Below are 27,264 nucleotides of genomic sequence, written 5' to 3' on the forward strand. Positions count from 1 at the left end.
TCAGGAATTGGCTGGCAGATAGGAGACAGAGGGTGGTGGTTGATGGTGAATATTCGTCATGGAGTTCGGTTACGAGCGGTGTGCCTCAGGGATCTGTTTTGGGGCCACTGCTGTTTGTAATTTTTATTAATGATCTGGATGAGGGTATAGTTGGGTGGATTAGTAAGTTTGCTGATGACACCAAAGTCGGTGGTGTGGTAGATTGTGAGGAAGGGTGTCATAGTTTGCAGGGTGACTTAGATAGGTTGCAGAGCTGGGCCGCGAGGTGGCGGATGGAGTTTAATGTGGAGAAGTGTGAGGTAATTCATTTCGGTAGGAGTAACAGATGTGTTGAGTATAGGGCTAACAGGAGGACTTTGAATAGTGTGGAGGAGCAGAGGGATCTAGGTGTATGTGTACATAGATCCCTGAAGGTTGGGAATCAAGTAGATAAGGTAGTTAAGAAGGCATATGGTGTCTTGGCGTTTATTGGTAGGGGGATTGAATTTAGGAGTCGCAGTGTCATGTTGCAACTGTACACAACTGGTGCAGCTGCACTTGGAGTATTGTGTGCAGTTCTGGTCCCCACATTACAGGAAGGACGTTGAGGCTTTGGAGAGGGTGCAGAGGAGGTTTACCAGGATGTTGCCTGGTATGGAGGGGAGGTCATATGAGGAGAGACTGAGGGATTTGGGGTTGTTTTCGCTGGAAAGAAGGAGGCTAAGAGGGGATCTTATTGAAACATATAAGATGATTAGAGGTTTAGATAGGGTGGATAGTGATAGCCTTTTTCCTCGGATGGAGAATGCTAGCACGAGGGGGCATGGCTTTAAATTAAGGGGTGGTAGTTATAGGACGGATGTCAGGGGTAGGTTCTTTACCCAGAGGGTGGTGAGGGATTGGAATGCCCTGCCTGCTGCGGTTGTAAATGCGCCTAGTTTGGGGGCGTTTAAGAGATCTATGGATAGGTTTATGGACGAAAAGGGATTGGTTTAGATTTGTGGGTCAGTGTTTTTTTTTAAAAAAAGCTGGTCGGCGCAACATCGTGGGCCGAAGGGCCTGTTCTGCGCTGTTATGTTCTATGTTCTATTTCAGAAGAATGTTAAATTTGACAATGGCAAGGTTTATTTAGTACAAGTAAGAATAATGCTGGAAGCACTCATACAGCATCTGTGCAAAACAAGATTTCAAGTCAATGAAGTATCTTGTTTTTCTCTCGCTACGTTGCTGCTTGACCTGAGTGTTTTCATCCACAGTATTTAGCTTTGTATCACAGCATCATTTAAGACTTTTATTTATAGATTGTGAATTATGGGCAGAAATTGGACAAAGAGCTGGCTACTGTTGAAACTGCAGAATCGCAAGCTGATTCCAGGTAGGTGATGGTCACATATTTTAAACCCATGTAGATTTTGCAGAGAAGCAGTTAAACCTTGCAATCACAGTTTTGAGTTCATGCAGCATGATAGAAGTGTGATGGTGTCTGCAAGTACAAATTGTTTTCCATTTACTAAATTTAAATGTAACTTCCGGGACAATGGAATTGCTAGCTAAATATTTTGAAATGTCAATGAGAATTGTTAAAGGTAAGAAAAGTGACTTGTCGATTGCAAGAGAAATTCAAGCTTTTGAGGTTATGTATATGATGCAAAACGGATAAGGCTGAATATGGTGGTTGCAGACAAGTGGAATTGAAACATAGATGGATAGAAAAATAGGACTATTTACAAGTAATGGCTAAAACAAAATCTGTCTCCAGTATCATCTAGTGCAATACACATGAACTTCATATTTTGCATTAAAAGGAAATGAAAATGGATGGGGCTTCTGGAGCAGGATCAGAATTGTAGAAATGATGGAATCGGCGCGACTAGCAATTTTAGGATTTCTTGTGCAACCAAGTTGTGCCTGAAAGCTGGAGGATAATGTTTAAAAGTGCAAAATAATGATTGCAGTTTCTAACTACTGAACATGTACAATGTGCTCTATTTTGAATTCTTCCCATAACATTTAATCATAAAAGATGGAGCCAAAAAAGGAAAAGGCTTTTCCTTTTGATGAATTAATTGAATATATTCTCTGGCTTTCTGTGCCATGTTGTTTCTGTGACTGGTTGTTTTCCAAAGTTAAGTTGGACAATATATCACAGGGTATAGGTCCACGGTTGTAGCAGTTCAAGAACTATTTGGTTCTACAGATCATTCAATTATCTGAAAAGCAAAATTGCTGGAAATATGCAGCTGCTCTAGCACCATGGAGAGAGAAGAATAGTTAATATTTCTAGGTGATGACCTTTCATCGGGTACCATAATTAGCTGTCATATTCTGTTGTCTGTCCATGGACATAATCATGTTCCTTAGCAGGCATGCATCTGTTTTTAAAAAAGATGTTCATAATCTGTGCATCTTGGATCATTTTATTATGTTGAGGGTACATAAATGAATGTTGTTAATACAGCATTCTAATGTTCCATCACCATCTACTTCATATGTGCACTTCTATCTGAAAAATATAAATGACTTCTAATCTGTCATAACTAATACTTAATTTCCTATTCCTATCTAGTATTGAATTTCTATTGAGTAGAGCACCCGTAAAGTAATTTAATTTGAATGAAGACCTTGATTGTATCATCACTTTTTCCTTTTAACAAACTCAGTTCTCCAATTGAATGTCTTTGAAATCACTCATGCAGTCTTACAACACAAGTGGGACATCAACCTAACCAAACCATACTGGCATTTGCAGTTTACATGAGCAAATTGCTGCCCACACTATTTCTGTACTGTTGCAAGCTATTCAATTTAGCTTTGAATGTTGAGAACTTCTGCCTCTCTCTGCCTCAAATGAAATTCACAGCCGCAGAATTCTGTGAAGGCACTCCTGGGCACTTCCAAGCCTCATTCTTGCATCTGTGCAAGCAATCTACATGTATCTAGCCTATTTCATCCTCATTACTTAAAAGTAATTCTGTCACTCCAAATCAAATGCCAGTTTTCAAGTCTCTCTTCAGATTTGTATTTGCATACATCAGGCAATATCTGAGCCATTGGAAATTGGCATAGGGCAAATAAGGTTAGAGAAATGAATGCATGGCCCAAAGATGACTTTTCCAGGAATGTGGGCTCCACTTGTTCGGCTAACATTCATTGCCCATCCCTAATTGCGCTCAAAGGCAGTGGTGAGCTATCTTCTGGAACCACTGCCGTCCATGTGGAGTATGTGCACCCACCATTCTGTTGGGGAGTGAGTCTCAGGATGCAAGGACACAACCCTGAGGAATTGAGATGATTGACCTCCAAGCACCACACTTGCCTTCATTTATATCAAATATGACTGAAAACAGAGAAAGCTTTCCCATTGAGCTTTGTCTGGATCCTTGATGTCACACCCTTGATATCAAGGGCAGTCACTCTTTGGAATTCAGCTCTTTCTCTGTTTTTGCCATAGGATATGTACTGAAAGGCATGGGGTGTGGTAAGTTTGGGAGTACTTCAGTGCTATTGTGGCATATTGTCAGGGCCCCATAGCCTTTGCAGTATCTACTGCCTTCAGCTGTTCATGTAGAATGAATGGAATTGGCTGGATATGCTTGGGCACTGGTGATGCCAGTTCATTGAGGGTGAGGATGTTTGGGGACATCCTCCTCCAGCACTCATGACAGGATGTGGCAGCAGTGTAAAGATTAGATCTGATTTGTTAGTTATAAAAATGCTGAGCTTTGTCTATTATCTTCATGAGAAAAATGTGGTGGAAATAGAGCAGAAGTTATGCTGGGCCTGGGCTATGAGGTTACTGATTTGTAATGAAATACAATTGTGCTGCTACTGATGGCCCACAGTCTTATGAATGTCCAGTATAGAGTTACTAGATCTGTTTGCAATCTATCCCATTTAGCACAGTGATAGTGCTGCGGTGGATCCAAAAGTCCCCAGAGCATTACTCTAGATTACTAGTCCAGCATCAGTATCACTACACAGCTTGCCTGTACGGGTTACAGACCTGCAAAATTAGTTCTGGCTCTCTCTCCATAGCTACTGTCTGACCTGCTGAATATTTCCAACATTTTCTGTTTTCACTATAGTATTTTATATTAGTGCAAAAATAAAACTCTGTTTCTAATTAGTATACTGGAGAAGTTGCGAGCATTGGTCACAATGAATGAAGGCCTAAAGGACCAGGAACAGCAATTTAGGAATCATTGCAGGGTAAGTGTTTCACATCCTGTTCTGTATGAATGTATAGTGTTAAGTTAGCACGCTACTGAAGTAACAGAAGCCTTAAACTTGTTTAGCTGGATGATATACCTCGGATCTTTAAAGAATTTCACCTGTCTCTTGTCCTTATCAGTCAGTCACTGACTGAGCGTATAGTTCAAATGACTTTAATTAATCATATTTTCTTGTAATGTGAAAATTGCTTACTTTTTTCGGACTGTGCGCCTGGGTCACTTAGTCTTATATGCAGAATATGCTAGAATAGAATCCCTACGGTGCAGGATGTGGCCATTCAGCCCATCAAGTCTGCACCAACCATAATCCCACCCAGGCCACATTTTTCCCCCACCTTCAGACTGTGGGAGGAAACCAGAGCATCCTGAGAGAACCTCAGGCATTAATGTGTTGTACATTTCTATTACAATTTGTGATGCCAAAAAGTCTGTGATTCAACATGAACTAATATGACACAAAGTACAACTTAGTAAATGAGAGAACTTCCAACTTTATTTCTGGCAATTTTCTTTCTGTGACTTTTGAGCTGTTTATTTACAGGAAGAAATGACCCGATTGCAGCAGGTTATCAAAAATCTTAAGGATGTAGCAGGGACTGAAGAAGCTGAAGAAAAGGTATGTGACACTGTAAATGACATCTTGATGAATAGCTTATCTGTACTAATCTGCATGGTATTGTTGAGATGAACATCAAATGGAGATATCCAATTTGTTTTATTTTCCCTTCCTATCTGAAATGAGTGCTGAAGTCAAGATGGCCTGGAGAAAGTTGCTGCACCTTTATTTGTCCTTTTAATGAATAGTATCCAAAAATCAGTTACTTCTACAGATTTAAAGAATTGGCATCACAGAAAATGGCTTATGAAGCCATTTATTTTCTGTTGTCTGTGCCGATCAGCCAGTGCTGCTAATTCATTTGGAACTATCTAAGCTAATCCTATTCATTTCCTTGCCTTCTCATCATATTTTATCTTCATGCTAACCCCATATCGCAGAAGTAAATGTTTTAGCTTGAATGCTTGTTCAAATTTTTTCCAGTTTGTTCAGTCTCGTGGCATAACCGGTAGTCTCCCATACCCAAAGTGTTCTTAAATATCATGTTCGGTATTTCCTTGCAAATTCATTCCAAATATTTTGCACCCAGTTCTTGAAGATCCAAAAAAGACCAAAGAAGATAAAATGGCTTCATTATTGCTCTTTTCCTTATTGTCAGTCATTACTCTAAATATACTGTAAATCATGTAGTGCTAAAGTTCTCCTGTGGTGTTTTAATGCAAGGCTCGATTAAAAAGTAGCCATGCCTCCTTATTTGCAGAAAGGTTTTCCAGCTGATTGGCATAGACAACAGAAAATAAGTTATTGTTATAATAGGGCCTTTCATGACCTAGAGACATCCCAAGCTTTTCAGAGCCAATGAAGGACTGCTGTTACATAGCAGACAGTCCTGGTAAGAGTAATGAGAAATTATAAATGGCTTGATCTATTTTCATGATTTTTGGAAAAAATGTATTCAGGACTCTGACCACTCTCTCTCTCTCTCTCTCTCTCTCTCTCTCTCCCCCTCGCCCCCCCCCCCCCAACCAACCAACCAATTCTTTCTATAAAATATAGTCCCTAGAATTGACCATAATATTCCGGCTGGGGTCTAACCAATAGTTAATAAAGACACAGCATAAGTTATGCTTTGGTCAGTAATATTCAATGTCTCCAGATTGGTCAGACGATGCATTAACCATACATGGATTTGACAATCTGAATACTGGACCAGTCATTCTCCATTAAAACCTGTGGTAAATATGATAACTTTTGATCTCCCCAGTTGTATCATAGAACCCTACAGTAAAGAAAAACACAATCTCACTCAAGCCTTCTCCCCATAACCCATGCATTTACCCTAGCGAGTCTCCCTGAGACTAAGGGGCTATTTAGCATGGCCAGTCCACTTAACCTGCATGTCTTTGAACTATCTATTATGGTAGATTTAACAGTTGGGGGCCACAACTACTTTCCTTGCGTGCATTACACTCGCAATGTCAATACAACATTAGTGAAGATCAAGTTATACCATGTAAAATTTTATTCTGAAAAGCAAATTTTTACATGGTATAGATTTGTCCCCCAGACACTACTGTCCCACAAAAATATTCAATAAATAAGATCTTGCTAATTTACCATTTCAAAATTGTCTGTATCTCCTATTTGCAAGTTGCTTTGAATTCTGGACACCTCACAATTTCTGAGATTCTAGTGCTAGTCAAGTCTTCCCTCTTTCCCAGTTAAATAATATTTCCTCTACAGTCGTATACTGGTCACAAACATTTCACCTGGCAGACTTTTCAGTAGATTAGCAGATGGAGAGAAAAATTCTCCAGGAGGGTGGAATCCAATTCCCAAACAAGGGTTCCTTAGGATTAATTCTGCACATAGCAAATCAGGGTGATTTATGCATCCTGAAAATGTGTAAATGGTTGCTACAGTAATTATCTTCAGTTAATGACACCAGTAGTCTCTTTGCTTCCAATGGTTTAATATTTTGAATTGCAAAGAACTTTTAGAAGAATCTGCAAGTGTTATATCAGGATAATGTGTACTAAAGTTTGTTTTAAACAATCTGTTTTGATTTTTAACTAGGAACACAATGCATTAATAGAGCAACAGTATAAAGGAGACAAAGAAAAACTACAGAAAATTCGACTGTTGTTGGTAAGTAACATTCATGTCACACTAGTACCAAGCAATATCATCTTCAATAGGGAAGAATCAAACCACCAACCCTTGATGCACAAGGCATTACTGTCACTGAATCCACCGCTGAATCCTAGATGTCTCATCAATTTTTTGTCATCCCAGGGTATGTTGTTACACTATTATATTCCTATTAGCATTTGACAGGAAAACTAACAATCTCTTTAACAAAGCAATTTTTTGTTATCCACTAATAAGATTTAAAGGTTCACCGCATCACCTATATGATTGAAATCATCTTTCATTTCTCATGTACTAATTGCAAAACAAAACATACACTGAGGAAGTAAAACAAAATATGGATTTTGAGTTCTGTGCATCAGTGAGTCACTTTATAATGCAGTGACCAGGTTAGTAAACACAGCGCCTATTTTTACATATCCCAGAAAATGCAACAAGATGAATGGTGATGGTTGCAAAAGATTGCACAAAACAAGTTCCTTGTATAAAAGCAAATGCTGGAAGTACTGAATGGATCAGGCAGCATCTTTGTAGAAAGAAACATAGTTATGTTGAAAGGTCCTCACTTAAAATTTAACTCACTCGCTATCTCCACAGCTGCTGGAAGAGCTGCTGAGTATTTCCAGCATTTTTTGTTTTTAAATTTCTAGCAATATTTGCTTTTCTAATGCTAATAATAAACTTGAATATTTAGAAGTTTGACTTCCAAGTGGGGTGTCCAAATTATTGATATAGATCAAAGAATTCAGGATACAAATTTTAGGAATTCAATAAAATAGACTGGATTACTTTTTAATTTCATTGTTTGAAATTTATACTGGTCATTGCAGGAATGAAACTACTGATTTAAACTATATACTTGTTTGGACAGAAATATACTGACTTGCTACATACACTATCTAGTTTTGATGTTGTGTAGACCAAGGTTAATTTGCAAATACTTTTTTAGGCCCGTCGAAATAGAGAAATTGCTGTTTTGCAACGAAAAATTGATGAAGTACCAAGCAGGGCTGAATTGAATCAATATCAGAAACGATTTATTGAGCTCTACAATCAAGGTATGCATTTAATCTAAACTTTTTGAATGGTGTGTGCATCCTTTCCTAATGACCTCCTCCTTGAAGTCCAGTAATGGACATAACAAATGACTACTAACTTCTAAGTGCTGAGAAGTACTTAGTAGTTGGTTGTGTGACCATTTGAATTGGGAGTAGGTCATTTGGCCCTTGAGCATAATCTGCCATTCAATAACATCCTGGCTGATCTGATTATGGCCTTGATGCCACTATCCTGCCAACTCTCAATACTCAAGATAATCTGTCTACTTCCATCTTTAAAATATTCAATGCCATGCCTCAGAATTCTGTGGAAGAGTTCCACAAATGTAGGACCCTCAAAAAGAAACTTTTTTTTTCTGTTTATAAATGGGAGACACTATTCTGAAACTGGGTCATTTTAGTTGTGACCTGTAGCACAAGGTGAAATATCCTTTCCAGCATCCATTTTGTCAAGTTTCCTTAAGTCCTTTTATTTCAATGAGATCATCTCTTATTTTTCTAAACTCCAATGGCTACAGGCCCAACCTATCCAACATTTCCTCCCAAGATAATTCCCTCATGCCAAGAATTAATTGAGTTTTGAAAAATTAGTCTCAAAAGTTTTTTGTATATAAATGTTTGCAATTATCTAATGTTATAATGTGCAAAAAGATGTCTTGGAGGACTTTGCATCTTTTTGCATGAGTGCTTTAGAAACGCAAATGATCGTAAAACATTTTTTTCAAGTCCCACTTAGTAGTGATGGCTTCAAAAAACAATCTTCAAAACATTAACTTTGAAACCAACTGAGCTAAAGCTGGACAAAGCAGAGAGATGTGTAGCCGAGATGCAACAGATCAGAAACCTGCAAGATGGAGTCAAGATGAGAACACTGGGGTAAATCATGGGGGAATCTTTCATGGAGAGATTTTGGAGGAAGAGAGTGGAATAGGAAAGGAACGGTGCTTACAATGTTGGACTGTCGAGGATGTTCAAAAAGGATGGACCAATGTTTGAAAACTGCCGAAGATTCCAGGAAAATGTATTATTGCTGCAGTCATGGAAGGATATTGCTAAATTTTACTTGTGTGCTATTTGTGCTACACAAGGGCAAATAGTTGATTTGAAAGGCCTAAAATAAAAATGAAGATGGAGGCAACACTTTGCAAAACTTGAGAGAAAGAAAGGTTGAAGATTACATGGTAGTTGGAGGTGATAAGTTGAGGGGACCTTGGAAATTTAAGTTTTGAAAGCAGGGTGGGAAATTTGACTGTTGCGGAGGTGATTATGGAAGAGGTATCTGAGGCTGATCTAACTATGGTCAGAAGCTGAAATGTTGGGAGAGAGTGGGGTACAAAGGGGTTAAGGGAGTAGTAGGTTTCATGGAATAAGTTTTAGATGGAAAGAGCAAGACTGTAAGCTGTATAGTTTTTTTTAATCCTCGTTCTGAGGGGGGAAAACATAAAACCTAAATTACTTCTGAAATGTTTCAGCTGGTTTAGGCAAGATTTAAAAACTGAGTGAATCAATGTTGCTAATGATTTTGTACTTTTGTAGCACTGAGTTGTCCCCTAACTCATGCCTACATTGCGTTCATTTTTGTGTTGCTTTACTTATCAAACATGATGGAAAGCATTTCTGTAACATTTTAATTAAGCCTCACTTGTAGATTACAGTTTATAAGAAATCTTTAATGCATTTCCTAAGTGTAGGATTTTCTCAATTAGTCCTGAAAACTGCTACTTTTGTTCTATTGCAGTTGCAGCAACACACAAGGAAACAAAACAGTTCTTTACACTTTATAATACACTTGACGATAAAAAAGTGTACTTGGAAAAAGAGGTAAGGAAATTTGGGACAACTTTTTGCTTTGTCTTAGCTTACTGTTTAGTACTTGAAATAATTGTGGCAAATGGACTCATCCAAAGTTTCTACACTATCAATTTTTTTAAAACTGCACATGCTTGACATTGGCTGGTTTAAAAGCAAAGCAAAGATAGAACTGCACAGAAAATCGGTCAAAATCTGTAAAAGGACATCATCGAAGTTTGCGCCTTTCAGAACTGAAAACAAAAATAAAATCAGGCATTTTAGTTAGTTTGAAGAGAAAGCGAGTTGGGGGAGTTGGATTTGCATCCTTCTAATCAGCATTGAATTTCATTATCTTAAACATTCATTCCCTCCTTTCTTACACTTAGCAAAAATTCTGGCTGTTTATTAATATCCCTCTTTGATTCAGTGGTATTAAGCTCAGTTTAGCACTATACTGTTCTGATCCCTTTCCAAGAACTGGCAACAAGTCTTGAGACCTTTGCTCAGAAAAACATAGTAATGCATTTAACCACTAAGCCTCCTGAAACTTAAATTACGGTGTTTGAAGACTTGTTTTATTTCTCTCCCTCTCCCTCTCCCTCTGCCCCCCCCCCCCCCCCCCCCCCCCACCTGAAATGTAGCTATAGCAGAAGTGATGGATTTGACTGTTAGTTCAATGATCCAAGGTGGCGTTCATAACTGAGCTTGAATCAGTTTGATTTAAGCTTTAATGGATTTGTCTTCATCAGTATATATTCAAAATAATATGAGGTTGGGAAATATATAGGGAGCAAGAGGCTGTTTCACCCAAAGCTGTCAAGGGATAGCAAATTAGTTTTCCAGGAATCTTTGTATCTGGAAAAGAAAATTCCTTCAAAGGATACGTATAACTGCCAAAAAAGTTGTCTCTCAATAAGTGTTAAATATTTTTGAAGTCCATAAAACTATTTTAATAAGAAGAATCTGGTGATGTACCATTTGAACGTGCACAAAGATATTTTGAGAAACTATTTCTCAAAAAGCCAGTTATTAATGAAGTTCCTTTTGTTTTCATAGATTTTGAATCCCATATTTGCATCAATTAGTGAAGAGTTAATTGTGCTAAATTGATTAGATTTACTTAAAACACCAATAAAATCAAAATAGAACATTAATCACCTAGCCAACAGTGTGCCTGACATAATTCTGTTCATAGAGAACCAAAAATGTAGACAGTAAAAATTCTCTAATGAGGAAAAGCTAATTTCAATGATTTCAAGAGATTTTATGCAGGTAGATTAGAAAATGCAATCCCAAAAGATGGGAGTAATTAAGAAATTGAAGGAGGAGAGGGTTTAGTACAAATTAGGCATACCTTATTCAAAGGTAGAGCATCCAAAGCTACCATGCCCTGGATAATGCAGTAAAAGTAAATCAACAAAAAAGGGAGGCTTATGACAAATGTCAGGAGCAAGTTTCAGTTAATAACTGGGGGACCGTGGACCAGGAGGCAAAGAGAAACTGAAGATTAGTGGGGAGCTTTGTTTGTAAAATGTTTTCCAGTTCTGTTTAAAAGTGTAGGTGTCTAGCTAGGGGAATAATTTTGCCAATTGATGACAAAAGCGAACTTTCATGTACAGGCAACGGCCCTTTTGAGGGTTTTAGTAAGCCTTGGCTATGCCTATGTTTTGACTTGTGTAAGCATGTTTAGTTATTGCAAGATATAAAGTTCAGTGCTTTATGAAGAACTAAAACTTCGGCAAAATGAGCGCTAGAAAAATTTTATCAATGCTTGTCTAAAGAACTGATCCAACTTCTCTTTTGTCAGGTTAACTTGTTGAATTCAATTCATGATAACTTTCAACAGTAAGTACCATGCTAATTATATAAATGTATGCTGAGATGGGGCAGAGTTTGCCACACTATTTTGTACCTTCGCAGAGGTTATAAGAGTTCATTTGTTAAACATGCTCCATAATTGGGGAACATTTTTTGAGTCAACAGGTTTGCTTGCAGTGTGATTCCTAAATACACACTATCTTCCAGTTTTAAGGAAAGCCCTTTAAACTAGCAAATTGCCCATATTAGTTTCTGACTTTAGTGAAGTGTTATGGGTTCTTGGATATCTTGCAGTTGTTTATCCTCAGTTAATGTCCTCAATATGCATTTTGGTAATTAAATCCCATGAGATCATCAAAAAATGAAGTAATCAATGTATTATTAGTGCAAGTAAAGTATACTGTAACTTTTATGTTAGAACTTTTATCAATTTTGAATCAAAGGGATTTGGTTGGATTATCCAATTAATCATCAGGCTATTAAATCCCCTTTGGCTGAGTAATACTTTTTTTTTCATTTAATTACCCGTTTCTCAAAAGTGGATTAGGCATTTTTGCAAGAACTTAGACTTGCAAACCTAGTCGTGCCTGTACAATAATCTCCCTTAATTTCCCTACTGTTCAGATATTCCTAGTCCCTTTCTTTGGCCCAATACTGTCATTAGATTTGTTTGTATGGTGGAACGGATGGGAAGGAAGTACTGGCTGCATTCTTAAGCATCTGTTTTTTGCCTCCCCTTTCAAATCTAAAATTTGAAATAATATTGTGCCTTCGGAATATTTCTGATCTAAGTAAACATGAAATATACCAAAAGCTCAAATAGCAGTATACCATTTGACCCCTCAAGCCTGCTATGCTATCCAATAAGGCAATGACTTTTCTGATTTTGACCTCTCCAATTTCCTAACTGAACACGATCCCTACAGCACTCCTCGGCTATCAAAACTGTCTCAGAACCTTGAATATATTATACATTGAATGACTAAGCCGCTACTGCTCACAGGAGAAGAGAATTCCAAAGATCAATGATTGTCTGAGAAAATAAATTGCACCTCATCTGTGTCTTAAATAGTGAGACTGTTATTTTTAAGCTATGCCCCCTAGTTCCAGTTCTAGTTTGTTTCCATTTTGTGCAGTGTTTTCGTAAACTTCCATTCTGAAATATTTTTCAGGGCAATGGCTGCAACTACTGCTCGAGATCAGTTCCTGCGACAGATGGAACAGATTGTGGAAGGCATTAAACAGAATCGCATGAAGGTAATCCAGTTTGTTTCAGCTATTCTATTTGGCACTGATGATATGAAACTATTGAAAGGATAAAGAGGTCCCAACATTCATATTGTACAATCGAAAATAACTGTAAGAATGTTAAATGTAGGGATGAAGGAAACCAGACATAATTTGAGTGCAGAACATAGTGACAATACTTCTGTAAAAAACAAATCTAAGGTTTTTTTAAACAAAATATCTGGACCAAATAAGATGCATCTTTGAATTCTTAGTCACTGTCATTGGCCTCCTGCGCTGAAATAACAATCAGTTTAGTGAGTTCATGCCAGCTTTCTGTAAAGCAATCTAATCAGTCCCTTTCCTCTACTGTATATCTGTGCTCCAAGTTTATTTTGCTCAAGTGCCCAGTCAGTTTCCTTTAGATTTTATTCATTGCCCCTGCTACCACCATCTTCATTCAAAGTGGGTTCCAGATCATTACCACTGTCTGCATTTAAGAAAAAGTGCTTCCTCTTCCCACCCCCAAAGCAAAAATTTAAGTGTGTTCCCTTAATCCTTGTACCATCAGCTAACAGGGACAGCTTTTCTTTATCTACCTTATCTGAATCTGTAGTTTTGTACTGCTTCAAATTGCTCCTGAATCTCCTTTGTCCCAAGGGGAATAACCCCAGCTTCTCTGTATGTAGGGAAAAACGGAAGATTTTGGCAAACCCTTCTGCTATCTGCTCTAAGCATAACCAGCCTTTACAGAACGTTCAGCCTCTTGCTTTTCACACTATCTATTACGTCTGGCAATTTCAGCGTCCTCTTCCATAGTAACACAGATACAAGGTACTCTTAGAGTGCAGGGCAAAACTAGAATACTAAGCATATCCAACCCCTCTTTATCACTAGTAGACTCCATCCAATTCTTATTACCTATTTATTTTCATGCTCCCATTTGTGAACTGAGATTCCATTCTTATTCCCTCTTCCTCCTCTTGTCCCCTGTTGTAGTTGACCTGGTTCTCACTTGAAGTATTTGCCTGACATGCATCATGCATGCTCCCTTTGCTTTTGTTTCATAATTTCTTATCCTCCTCATCATCCAAAAGCCTTGGCTTTGGTTCCTGTTATCCTTTTGCTTTGTTGGAATGTGCATAGCCTGGACATGAAGCATCTCCTTTTAATGTTCATGCATTGTTAATTTGAGTCTCTTCTGTTAGTCTTTGATTCTGTTTTACTCTGGCTAGATCCCCTCTTCCAATTGAGAATGAGCCTTTTCTAATTTAGGAGTTGGATTCTTCTTGCCTTTCTAATCTAAACCTTATGATTTGATCACTCAAGTGTTTCCCCCACTTACACTTTGTTTACTTGGCCCACTTCATTCCCCAGCACCAGATCCAGCAATACCTCCTCCCTACTTGGACTGAGAAAATACTGGTCATGGAATTGCTTCAGAACACATTTCAGAAACCAGAGTATGTGAAACTAGATTTCTCCATTCTATAAATGACCTGTCTGTTTTTGAAAACCTTGAAGCTTGATAATGGCAAGGAACGATGCTAAAAGTTATATGTGCATTGTTATCATTGTTTCAAATTGCTTGGCTAACAATTATTTACTTGTGAAGTGTCATCACTGTTGCTTTGTAATTTAGTGAAGCAACCAGTTCGCATCTGGCAAGATCCCACAAAAAATAAATGAGATGAAAACTGTTTTTGGCGATATTGGTTGATGCAGAGGTGTTGGCCATGAACTCGCTGCTCTCTAAATAGTATGATACGATCTTTATCCACTGTGCACACGGCCAGTATTTCATTTTAACATTCTGCCCAAGATGCACCACCTCCAGCAATCAAGAGTATAAGTTCTTCATTTTTAGAAATCTATTTTTACGTGATATGGAGCATCACTAGCTAAGCCACCATTTTATTGCCCATGAGAAGGTCATGGTGAGATGCTATCTTGAACTACTGCAATTAGTGCGCTGTGGGTACGATCATAGTGCTGTAAAGGGGGGATATGCAGGAACTTAACCCAGTGACAGTGAAGGACAGCAATATATTTCCAAGTCAGTATGGTAAGTGACCTGGAGGGGATTTCCATGTGATGTTCCTATGCATCTGCTGTTCTTGTCCTTCTAGATGGTAATAGTCATGGGTTTGGAAGATGCTGCTTAAGGAGCCGTGGTGAGCTCCTGCAGTGCATCTTGTAGATGGTACACCCTGTTACCCATGTTTGCCAGTGATGAAGGGAGTGAATGTTTGTGTGAGAGGTGTCAAATTAAGAGGATTGTGTTGTCCTGGATGGTGTCAAACTTCTTGAGTGGTGTTGGAGTTACATTCATCCAAGCATATGACGAGTATTCCATCAAACTCCTGACCTGTATCTTGCAGATGGTGGACATGTTTTTTGGTAGGTGAGTTACTCATCACAGGATTCCGCACCTCTGACCTGCGCGTGTTGCCATGGTATTTGTATAGCTAGTCTAGTATCTGATCAATGTTAACTCCCCGGGATGTCGATTGTGGGATTCTGTGATATTAATGCTGTTGAATGTCATAGTGATGGCTAGATTCTCTTGTTGAAGGTGGTCACTGCCTGGTGCTTGTGTGGCACAAATATTACTTGCTACTTTGTCGGCTAAGCTTTGATATTGTCCACATTTTGATGCATTTGGACATGGAGCAGATCAGTATCTGAGGATTTCTGAATGGTGCTGAACATTATCAGCAAACACATCCATAGTGTCCATATTTAATTGATTCTCTTGCAGTTGTAAATATAGTCCTCATTACAAGTCGATTGCTGATAATTTTAAAATTATTTTCTGTTTAATTGTTTTCTTTTTCTTTGCTGAATTCCTACCCTCCCAACCTAAGTTGGAGAAGAAAAAGCAAGAAAACAAAATGAGACGTGATCAGTTGAATGATGAGTACCTTGAACTGCTGGAGAAACAGCGTCTGTATTTCAAAACTGTCAAAGAATTTAAAGAGGTAATGTATCTTATCACTTTGAAGCACTCAGTTGTATAATTTTGGCAAATGTCTAAGCAGATTGTTTCACTCAAGTGGGTGACTGGCCAAAGGAACAACAGGATTATAGTATGGAAAAGAAAAATAAATTGTCAAATTTTGAGAATGTTGTTGCCTAACTAATACAATTAGAGGGAATAATTTCAGTAATTACATGAAACCAGAAGAGTGCCTCAATTTAAAAGTGCTAAGACCTTCAATCATAGCATTCAACACAGTCTTTAGAAAAATGTCTATTGCTAGTCAATTTGCTTCTTCATTTTCTCAATTTTTTGCTTCTGTATTTTCATTTTCTATTCCTTGCTCTTTTTATTTATTTTTGTTTCATTAATCTACATCCTGTAGCTTTCTCTCTCTCTGACCTTTCTCCCCCATACCTCTTTTCTTGTCACTGGAAGTGAGCGAACTTCATTACCAGGCGTGGGTTTACTGTTAGCTGGCATAGTGAGCTGAGATGGCGAGCAGGCTCCACATCTGAAAGTTAAAGGCAGCAGCATGGGCTGAAACATGGGAACCTAGGGCTTTAATTCAGTTTAGCTTGCACAGGAGCAAGGGATTTGATCCATGGTAATTGGAGAGCATTAGTGATTGTACGTTTAGCACAGGCCAATTTGATGTGCAAGTCACAATGGTCAGTCAAATTAAGTTATTCAAATTTAAGTAAACTTTCCAATTAACCAAATTGCAGTTGAATAACTTAAACATCACATTACATGTGTCTTAAATATATTGTCACCAAGAACAAAGTGATTGCAGTAGAAAACAATGCAGACAATTTAAGAACATAAGAACTAGGAGCTGGAGTAGGCCATCTGGCCCCTCAAGCCTGCTTTGCCATTCAGTAAGATCATGGCTGATCTTTTCGTGGACTCAGTTCCACTTACCCGCTCACTCACCATAGCCCTTAATTCCTTTACTGTTTAAAAAAAATTTCTATCCTTATAAATACTCAGAGGTACCTCAACTGTTTCACTGGGCAGGGAATTCCACAGATTCACAACCCTTTGGGTGTAGAAGTTCTTCCTCAACTCAGTCCTAAATCTGCTGCCCTTATTTTGAGGCCATGCTCCCTAATTCTAGTTTCACTTGCCAATAGAAACAACTTCCTTGCTTCTATCTTATCTATTCTCTTCATAATCTTATGTTTCTTTAAGATCTCCCCTCATTCTTCTGAATTCCAGAGAGTAGAGCCCCAGTCTACTCGGTCTCTCCTCATAAGTACAGAAAGTACCATTGAAGTGGTGGAGGCTGCCTCGCTAAATATTTTTAAGACGCGGGTTGATGGGTTTTTGATAGGAGAGGGGATTAAGGGTCATGGGGAGAGGGCGGGAAAGTGGAACTGAGCAGCGACAGATCAGCCATGATCTTATTGAATGGCGGGGCAGGCTCGAAGGGCTGGATGGCCTACTCCTGCTCCTATTTCTTATGTTCTTATAAGCCAACCCTCTCAACTCCAGAATCAACTAGTGAATCTCCTCTGCACCCCCTCAGTATATCCTTTCTCAAGTAAGGAGACCAAAACCATACACAGTACTCCAGGTGTGGTCCCACCAGCACCTTATACAGCTGCAACGTAATCTCACTGTTTTTTAAATTCCATCCCTCCAGCCATGAAGGACAAAATTCCATTTGCTGCCTTAATTACCTGCTGCATCTGCAAACCAATTTTTTGTGATTCATGCACAAGGACACCCAGCTCCATCTGCACAGCAGCATGCTGCAGTTTTTTTACAATTTAAATAGTCCATTTTGCTGTTATTTCTACCAAAATGGATGACCTTACATTTACCAGCATTGTACTCCATCTGCCAGCCCCTTCTCCATTCACTTAGATTATCTATATCCCTGTGCAGACTTCCAGCATCCTCTGCACACTTTCCACTCATCTTAATGTCATCTGCAAATTTTGACACACTACACTTTGTCTCCAACTCCAAATCATCTATGTAAATAGTAAATGATGGCGGTCCCAACACTGATCCGTGAGGCACACCACTAGTCACTGCAGACCAGAAAAACACTCATTTACCCCTACTCTTTGCATTCTGTTAGCCAATCCTCTATCCATGTTAGTACATTACCCGTAACACCGTGCATCTTCATCTTATGCAACAGCCTTTGGTGTGGCATCTTGTTAAATGCTTTCTGGAAATACAGATACGCCACATCCACAGGTTCCCCATTGTCCACTATGTAATGTTCTCAAAGAATTCCACCATGTCCTTGAATGTCATTTAAAAACCCACCATCAGATTCAAGATGGAGAAGCTAACTGCACGAGTTGACTATTTCAGGGCAAATCCAGTAACTGGGAAGGAAGTAATGAGGAGCCGAGTGAAAGAAAATAAAGGCAGTGAGAAATGATTAAAAAGCTTTGATTAATATAGGACGAGGAGGTATTGGGGGTGAAGGAGAAATAAGTTAAACCTTTTTCACAAGCTATTCTGTGCTTTCACTACCACAGTATTCCAAATAATGTTAAAAGCACATCACGATAATAAGCCTTACAGTAGAATCTTAGTAATTAGTGTCCATCATGGTAGTTTCTGACTAAATCAATTTCAGATAATCACTTTTACAAGCTGTCAAATAATTCCTGTGCTTATAAATAAATGTATTCTCTGCAGTAGTGAGCCTCTTTTTAATGTTTAATTTGCTCTAATCTGCAGGAATGTCGTAAAAATGAAGTGTTATTGACCAAAATGAGATCCAAAGGGGCTTCTTGAATGAATTCACCAGGGATCTAAAGTGGACTTGCTGTGTTCCTCCAGTTGATGACCTGAGTTCATTATTTAATAAAAGCTAAGGAATAGGAGATGGAACTGAATGCATTCCATGGCTTATTTTTGTTTGTGTAATTTACTCAGTGGGAACTTAACACATTTGTATGTCAGTACTCAAGAAGCTGATCCGAGCAAACCAGTTGTATTACTGTTGCAAAATGATCTGTGTAATAAATTGATTGCAAAATATATTTTCTGAACTTGAGCAAATTACAACATTCTTTGCAACTAAAGCTGAATTGACATTTGCAAGTCACCAGTGCTAATGCAAAAGCTTATACTATAGGGGCATATGTTTTTTCTTTGATATTTTGGAAGCAAAATTCTTGGTGTTACCTTAGCACTGCAAATTCTAATTGGATGATTTATTTCAAAAATGATTTATTGTGGCTCTAGCATTTTCTGTCCTTGGAATTTTTCTGTACATTACCTTTATTATGCTTGACATTTGGAATTCGGTAACCTGGCATTTCTGAAATGTCATGGGTAGAAAATGCCTATATATAAAGTATGACTTTTGAGAACACCTTGAACAGAAGTTGCCATCTAGTATTGGCTGGTTATAATTTATCTAGCATTCTGGAACTTCTCTTCATAGGTATGAAAGGATCAGGATTTGTGAATTTACTTGCCCATTTCCTGACTTTGATTATCCAATCACTGATGACTTAGTGTACCAGCGCTTCTCCGTCATAGCTCAGTGCTTCTCAGTCAGAAGATATGTTTAGAGACTTGGACTGTGGAGCCATCACAGACAGAATTAGAAAATTTGAAGGGCAGCCAAAATCTATTGACTTTGGCTGGACTAGAAAACCCTGCCTGTGAGCACATTCCCGCCTAGCTCAGTTGGCTGGATGGCTGGCTAATGATGCAGAGCCATGCCAACGGTGCAGATTCAATTCCTGTAGAACTGACGATATTCATGAAGGCCCTGCCTTCTCATCCTTTGTTCCCTGACTCTGGTGTGGTGATCCCCATGTTGTATTGTCATCAATCAGCTCTTCGCATTCTATGGTTACCTGGGGGCTAAGGTGACTTTAATCTAAGCAGATGCTTCACTGCAGTACTGACAAAATGCTGCATTGTCTAAGATACTTTTACATTTTTTATTTGATTCCTTCTGCCCTCAAATGCACACAAAATATTCCTTGGTATACTTGAAGGGCAGAGTGTTTGGTATCCTGGCCAATGTTTACTGTCTGAGTTTGCAACATAAAACATTACCTGGTTATTGACATTATTTTGAGGACTGTGTGAAAATTGGCTGTTGTATATTCATTGTTTCTATTAAATACTTAACTGGCTGTGAAGCATTTTGCGACATGTATAAATGCTAGTTCACCGGCTGCCATTGTTCCTAGACCATCACTGGTCAAACAACAGACTAACGTTCTGACCAAGGAGTATAAATTCAAATGAAGTGTTTGAATTGTTTCAGCTGTGAGCAGCCCTTGCTAGCTTCCCAACCCCAGCATTGTTCCATAAATATTTGGTGAATTTGAATTGTTAATCTGCTATAATACTTGGAAATGCTCTCTGTAGAGAATTATTTGTCATCAGCTGTTTGGTTAAGATCCTACTGATCACTCTCTTTTTGTCCACTTATTTCTGATTTTATGGTCATATCCAATACTGAGAACACTTGCCACCAGTACAGCTAACTCTGGGACCTGATGTGCCGCCTTTTGAAACATCAGTTTACCCTAATGCCTAATCTGTTGGAATTGAAAATGAGCTGCTTCATTTTTCTCAGTGTAAATGTTTGTTGTTGTTTTGCTTCAGTTTTAATTACCTCACATGGGATCATCCCAATACTATTGAAATCTGCTGCATCTAACTAAATTCAAAGTAGGATTGTGGAAATAACAGAATGAAGTAGCTACAGTATTTTGAATATGGTCCATAAATCAGCCCTTTGTGACCTAAGACAGATGGTGACGAATGGGATCACCTCATCTCCCAACGAGGTGCCACCTTTCACAATCGGGTATCTAACTGCATTTTGAATAAACAATCCTCTGCCTGTCAAACAAGATGGTTATAAAAATATGAAGTAAGGTTTTTGTGATATTTCTCCAATTTGTTCATCTTTAAGTGTCATAATAGGCAGATTCTTAGCATCTGTGGGACATTTCTCATCTTGCACAGTGAGCAAATGGCTTGTGGCCTGTTGAGGTTGTTGATGAGGCCAATCTTGGTGCAGAACTGTAGGAATCCCAACTCACTGGGGGTAGGTGGTAATAGAGAACCTATTGATGGATTTCAAATAGTACATTGAGGAAGGATTTGACTGCTCCGTTTCATTCTGTAAATGTGAACCTAGAGATGCACGCTCGAACTTCCTTGTACACCTTAATGGACTTCATCTTGTGCTCAGATTCACCTTTGAAATGCACAGATTGACCTGATGCAACCTATTAGAGGTTGCCAAAGTCATTTACTCACTCAGCAAATTCAATGCTAAACTAGGGTGCAACAAAACCATTGTGTAAGATAATGGCTACCCTGATCATATAGTCATTTGTATATTGTGTGCCATGTTTGCTTCTGAAAAGTCCCTAGGTTTATCTAATTATGCTGGAAACATGTCAGATTTGAGCAGCAGCTGAAATTTGGCTATTGCATGCTGTTATGCAATAGCAACATGAGTGGTTTCTCCACAGAATGCCAACATCCTCTGCTATAGTAATATTCTACCTATCATACAAATAAGCAATATAGTATATGAATTTTGTTGTCAGGTGTGTATATATGTATACATTAGTGTATTGTAATGAATGACATTCTCAGACAGCACTTGCTGTCAGCTGTTCATAATAGGCAAAATATTGACCAAACCCAAACAAGTCTGTGCTTTCAAAACTCAAAGCATAGTGCTGAATATTAGATGTGATTATATGCAGGAACAGCAAGTAATTAGGAAAGCTAATTCAATAAATCTTAAGGGGAATTGAATGGAAAAATAGAGGTTATGCTGCACTTGTACAGGGCACTATGGTACCACACTTGGGAGTACTGTGTACAGTAATTGTCACCTTATTTAAGGAAAGATTTAAATACCTCTGAAGCAGTTCAGCAGATGTTTACCAGACAAATACCTGGCCATGATTGGGTTGTTTCATGAGGAAAGGCTTGGTTATCTATCACTTTTTGCTCATCTGGATTAGGCAGAATGCAGGTTTGAGGTTACTATTACCTCAGCCCTGATCGTATTAAATGACAGAGCAGACTTGCCATCTTCTGTTCTTGTTTGCATGAATCCACAACTGGACAATACCTGCTTTTACAAATGATCCTGATCGGAATTATACTGAAAATCAATTTAAAATTGTCAGTTGGTCTTGTTCACTTGTGTATGCTATTCACACACAAGGAACGTGCACAATTTGCACCTCTCTAAAGAAGAAAAGCTTGAACAGTCATTCCTTGGTCCATTTTCCTGGGCAGTGCCTTTACCAATCTGCCCAGTTTGAATTTGAAGAAAGCTGGGCAGCTGTTCCATGCTGCATTCTCAATGGCAATGCCTCTGCCAAATTCAGAGTCTACTTGCTAACTAATCAGCACTCTTATGTAATATAAATTGTTTCCCAGATTATAGTTTGATCATTTCTTGCCAGCTATCCTTACGAATGGAAGCAAAAAGCTTGTCTTTGGCAATATAGTATTAAAAATCTATTATTAGAATAATTACAACATTTTTACAGGATCTATGCAATAGCAACCATTTGCAGGTGTTAAATCAGAACACTCATCATTTCTGCCTTGGTTGCCTCAAAATACAATAATGACTATGTTAAGGGATGCCCCAAAGCTTGGGGTAGCAACTGCATATGCTCAGTGGGGAAAGGTTGCTGTCTAAGACCATGTAGCCATATATACTGAGATGCTGGGAATTGTATAGAACTATTGGGTGTATGACTCACATTAAATGGATACGATGAATATTTAATGTATCACAATTGTACTTAAACACCTCAGGGTGCAACATGATCTATATAGGCAATCTAAAGACCAATGCATTTTTTTGTAATCACCATTTTGAAATGTCTGATGTTCTGATTGTATTGATACACTGCAGGGTGTAACAAGATCTGTCTTTTTTTAAAAAAAACCCTGAATATTATTGTATTTTCTGTAGTGGCCATTTTGAAGTGTCTGTAATGTTCTGTCAGATATTTTCTGAATAAATATATTTTTGCAACAAAAAGAAGAAAGTCCAGTAGTGGCACGAGATTCTGGACATGATGTCCTCGAAGAGCAATTATGCCAAATGTAGAAGTTGTATAAAGGCTGCTAAGGTGACCTGGCCAATTAGTATAAATACTCAGTATTGGATTCCCCAAAAATGCACGTATGGTGAGCTGCAACTTGGCAAATTTCTTATTGGTTTGAAAAATCTAAAGATCAATAATAAAAAAAGACATCCCAGCTGCCACACAGGATCATGATGTTAATGGCAGGAAAAAGTGACAAAAGTGATTCACAATGCTATAACAACTCAGAAGGAAGATATTACCAGCTGATTGAATAAAGGAGCCTAAAGGAAATCAATGCAAGATCGGCCCTGATTAAACTGAAAATTTGTATCCTATGTGGAACATAACTAGATTTTACTGCTATATATGAATCAACAATATTAATTGATTGTTGATGATAACCAATTATTTTTTCAAAGTTTGATAAGTTGTCAATATTGAGCTTAATGTCTTAAAAAATAATTCCGAGAGGGATTGCAGGTAGATGTGTTTCATAAAGGTAGTCAAAATAAGAAAAACAGAAAAAAAAATCACAAGTAGTATTCAGAAACACTGTGTTGTCATCAGAGATGGCAAAGTTATGCTTTGCTGGAAAAATAATTGATGAACTCATTTATATACCTTCTGTATTATGTAACCTTTGGGTACAACAGAAATCATAAGATAAGCAAGTAGAATTCTGTCTCAATTGTACTTATGAAAATTAAAGTTTGTTCCAAAAAAAATTTAACATTTATGGAGGAGGAAGGACATTATGCACTCATTATATGTATTCTCAGTTCTTTTGTTGTAAGTAGGTATGATCAAAGGATATCAAGATACAGTGGCACTTTGGTAATGTTGTTAGTTTCTGATGTTGCCCTAAACAAAGAATATCTCTGTAGGGGGCTCAATTTCCCTCATTGTTGCATTAACCACCTGAGCCACATTTTCATCTGTGTAGAATGCCAGCATTAAATTAAAAGCAATTATACTGCACTCCTCTGCACACCAGTTCTAATGGTATTTTATAACATGCTAGTTGATTCCCTATGGTGAATGGGTGCCATGTCCACCAGTATTATTAAGGTCAGTGTCTTATCTGAAGTGAGGGTGGACTTAGAACCATTGAGCAAGAGATTTACATTCTGCCTATATTATGATGAAGTCTCAGGGCATTGGAGCACACAAAAAAGATTCTCCAATGTTCCAGGGAAGCAGTGGAGAAACAGAGTCTTGAGAAATCCTGTCTACATAAAGAAGTTTGCAGACAGTATTTAAGTAATGAAGTAGTCCGGGAATCAGGAAGAAATTGTGTCTTAATGTTTATTAATATTTGAGATGGGCCTTGGGATCTGAGTAGTGTGAGGTGGGGTTGAGTACTAGGGCTGGCTGGCATCTGACAGCCAGAGAGGAGCAGGCGAAAGGGACCAAAAATCCTATCGCCTTTCTTTTGATCCGTTAGTTCTCTGCCATATTTCTCCCCTGGCTTGTCTCTAATACCTTCAGCGTATTAGTTTCCCAGCACCACTTTATCCATCGACTAAGCCAAATTTATAGAGGGTCGAAGACCAGTCTAACAGTTTTACAGCGCAAAGAGAGGCCAATCCAAATCTCATTTTCCAGCACTTGTATGCTATAGCTTTTCAGGTGTTAATCCAAATGTTTTTTAAAAGTTCTGAAGGTTCCCACCCTTTCAGGCAGTGAATTCCAGATTCCCACCACCCTTTGGGTAGTTTTTTTTCTCTCAAATCTCTTTTGTACGTATACCCCCGGTTATTGAGCCCTCCTTTGAAGGATAAGAACATAAGGAGTAGGAGCAGGAGTAGGCCATCTAGCCCTTCGAGCCTGCCCCGCCATTCAATAAGATCATGGCTGATCTGAAATGGATCGGCTCCACTTTCCCGCTTTCTTCCCATAACCCTTAATTCCCTTGTCTATCAAAAACCTATCTACCCGTGACTTAAATATATTTAGCGAGGTAGTCTCCACCACTTCAACGGGCAGAGAATTCCAGAGATTCACCAAAGACATCAACGTCACTCTTGAGGTGTGTAAGCATTCTAGTCACTAAAAGATCAGCAGAATTCAATTGACAGAACTTATTGGAAAATATTAGAACATAGAACATTACAGCGCAGTACAGACCCTTCAGCCCTCGATGTGGCGCCGACTAGTGGAACCAATCTAATGACCCTCTAACCTAAACTATTCCAATGTTATCCATATGCCTATCCACTGACCATTTGAACGCCCTTAAAGTTGGCGAGTCCACAACTGCTGCAGGCAGGGCATTCCATGCCCTGTTAGTGCTTTATAAAATAAACCTCTTGTTATAATATTCCCAAATTATTTAGGAACTATATTATCATGTAGGTATAAATGTATGTGCATCCATAGTGACACTTCACTCACTACAATCAGTGTGTCCAAAGCAACAATATGTTACTACCTAGCGCATGATGAGATCTGGAAAATTAGGCTTGCTGAGCACTCCGTTTTGTGTTTAAAAATGCAACAATTTCAAACTCCTCAGACGCACAAGATGCGGCACTTCTCTCAGAGGGCAGCATATAAGAGGTGGAGCTGCTTCCGAATTGTCAATCCAGTGGTAACGAAGACATGAATAATGGTTACAGCAGTAAGTGAGCTGAGACAGGGATGGAGTCAACAAAAAAGGAAGTAAAAAGTGTTGGTGACGTTACTGTTGTGGAACTAGGCAGTCTTAGAGATAATGTCGATATGTGGCCTTCAGTCTAACTCAGGGTCACGTATGACAACAAGTTTGCAAGCAAATCTGGTCCAACCTCAGGCAGTCGCTGGGTGATGGACGGAATTGATGGTTCGGCAGTGGAATGCTCACAGTACTGTACACTGACCTATGGCTCGCACCATTTAAACAATAAACTGGGAAAGACATTGAGTGTCAGCGCAGAGAGGCTGAAAACGATCAGGCAACGGGCTTCTTTTTTGTAATCTGTCCAAGTGTGCGGGTGAGCAGCTGGAAGAGCCTCCCCAGACACGCAAGCAACAGACAAAAATCTGCCTTTAATGTTCGGGAAAGAAAGGTTCGTGCTCCACCAGGAATCACTTTTCAAAAATCTGCTCAAACTCTGAAAGATTCGATTGAAGGTTGAAAGAGTAAAAAGAGATTTTTTTATTGTTGAGAAAGTGTGTGATTAATATTCATTGTTCTGTTCAATCAAGTTACACAACAGACTTCAAATTTCTGACAACTCCAGAGGAAATGCGAAGAAATCTTCTGTTTGTTGATCTTGATTCATTATGAAGTTAATGAATGTTTCTTTGTGCCAACTCAACTTCTTTCACTTGACCTTGTTCAGATCTTGCCCCTTTCAGGTGAATCATGCAGTGCTGTGTTTACATCAGTGTTAACATTAAAACATTTTATCGGTCGGGAATCTGAACAACCTCCCTCTCATTGATGTGGTCAGTTCATTGTTTGATGACTGTATCAGCCAATGGGAGTTGGCTCTAAGGAGTAGCAAGACTCCAAATCCACAGTTTCTTCTTACCTACTAAACCTACAGTTTCTTCTTACCTTCTAAAGTTTCTTCTTACCTACTCTATCAATGTCCCTCATAATTTTGTACACCTCAGTCAGGTTTCCCAGCAGCCTTCTCTGCTGTAAGGAAAACAACTCCAGCCTAATCAGCCTCTCTTCATGGCTGAAATGCTCCAGCCCAGGCAACATTCTGGTGATTCTCCTCTGCACCTTTCCTTGTACAATCACATCCTTTCTATAGTGAGGCATTTTAATCTCTTGTATTTCTGTTTGTAAGTAAAATGTAATCACGTGGTATGGATCAGGATGTGGAGCTCACCCTTAGTAGGAATGTAAATAACTAAATAGAAGCAGGAATAGGCCAGTCCGCCCTTTAAACCTACTCCATTTTGATCATGGCTGATCATTAAATTCAATACCCTGATCCCGCCTTCCCCCTATATCCCTTTAGACCCAAGAGCTGTATCTAATTCCTTCTCAAAATCACACAATGTTTTGGCCTTGACTTTTTTTTTGTTAATGAATTTCACAGATTAGTCACTCTCTGACCATGGAAGGCAGAAGACATCCAGATGAAGGGAGAAGAGTTCTGACCAAAGACATAATTGTTGGGGCTCAGATTGGGTTTTATTTTAAAATAGAGACAGGCATATCAGGACATGTCAACAAAGAACAACACAGCACGGGAAACAGGCCCTTCGGCCCAACGAGCCCACGCTGCCATTTCAACATTGTGAGTCCCCTCTCCACCCATGACCCTTGTCTATGCTTATGGAACTCCACATTGGAAACCAGATTGAGGGGAGACTAATTTAGGGAAAATTTGTTACACCAATCAGCCTAAGAGCACATCTTTGGGGTGTGGGAGGAAACCAGAGCACCCGGAGA

At 38.7% G+C, this 27,264-nt stretch overlaps 1 protein-coding gene across 2 annotated transcripts in view; it reads left to right on the top strand.

Moving 5' to 3' along the window:
• ccdc93 (CCC complex scaffolding subunit CCDC93) overlaps positions 1-18,806 on the top strand; it is a 61,206-nt gene extending 42,400 nt beyond the window's left edge. For both annotated transcript variants that reach the window (XM_080199299.1, XM_080199300.1), the window contains 10 exons: positions 1,281-1,354; positions 4,107-4,188; positions 4,753-4,827; positions 6,844-6,915; positions 7,868-7,976; positions 9,715-9,797; positions 11,575-11,612; positions 12,758-12,842; positions 15,680-15,793; positions 18,502-18,806. In XM_080199299.1, coding sequence (XP_080055425.1) covers positions 1,281-1,354; positions 4,107-4,188; positions 4,753-4,827; positions 6,844-6,915; positions 7,868-7,976; positions 9,715-9,797; positions 11,575-11,612; positions 12,758-12,842; positions 15,680-15,793; positions 18,502-18,558 — 789 coding nt within the window. In that variant the 3' untranslated portion in view covers positions 18,559-18,806. The remainder of the gene's footprint in view (positions 1-1,280; positions 1,355-4,106; positions 4,189-4,752; positions 4,828-6,843; positions 6,916-7,867; positions 7,977-9,714; positions 9,798-11,574; positions 11,613-12,757; positions 12,843-15,679; positions 15,794-18,501) is intronic.
• Positions 18,807-27,264: the final 8,458 nt, after the last annotated feature.

This window comes from Carcharhinus amblyrhynchos, chromosome 11 (genome assembly GCF_965287045.1).
Source record: "Carcharhinus amblyrhynchos chromosome 11, sCarAmb.v2.hapA, whole genome shotgun sequence".
NCBI classification, from domain to species: domain Eukaryota; kingdom Metazoa; phylum Chordata; class Chondrichthyes; order Carcharhiniformes; family Carcharhinidae; genus Carcharhinus; species Carcharhinus amblyrhynchos.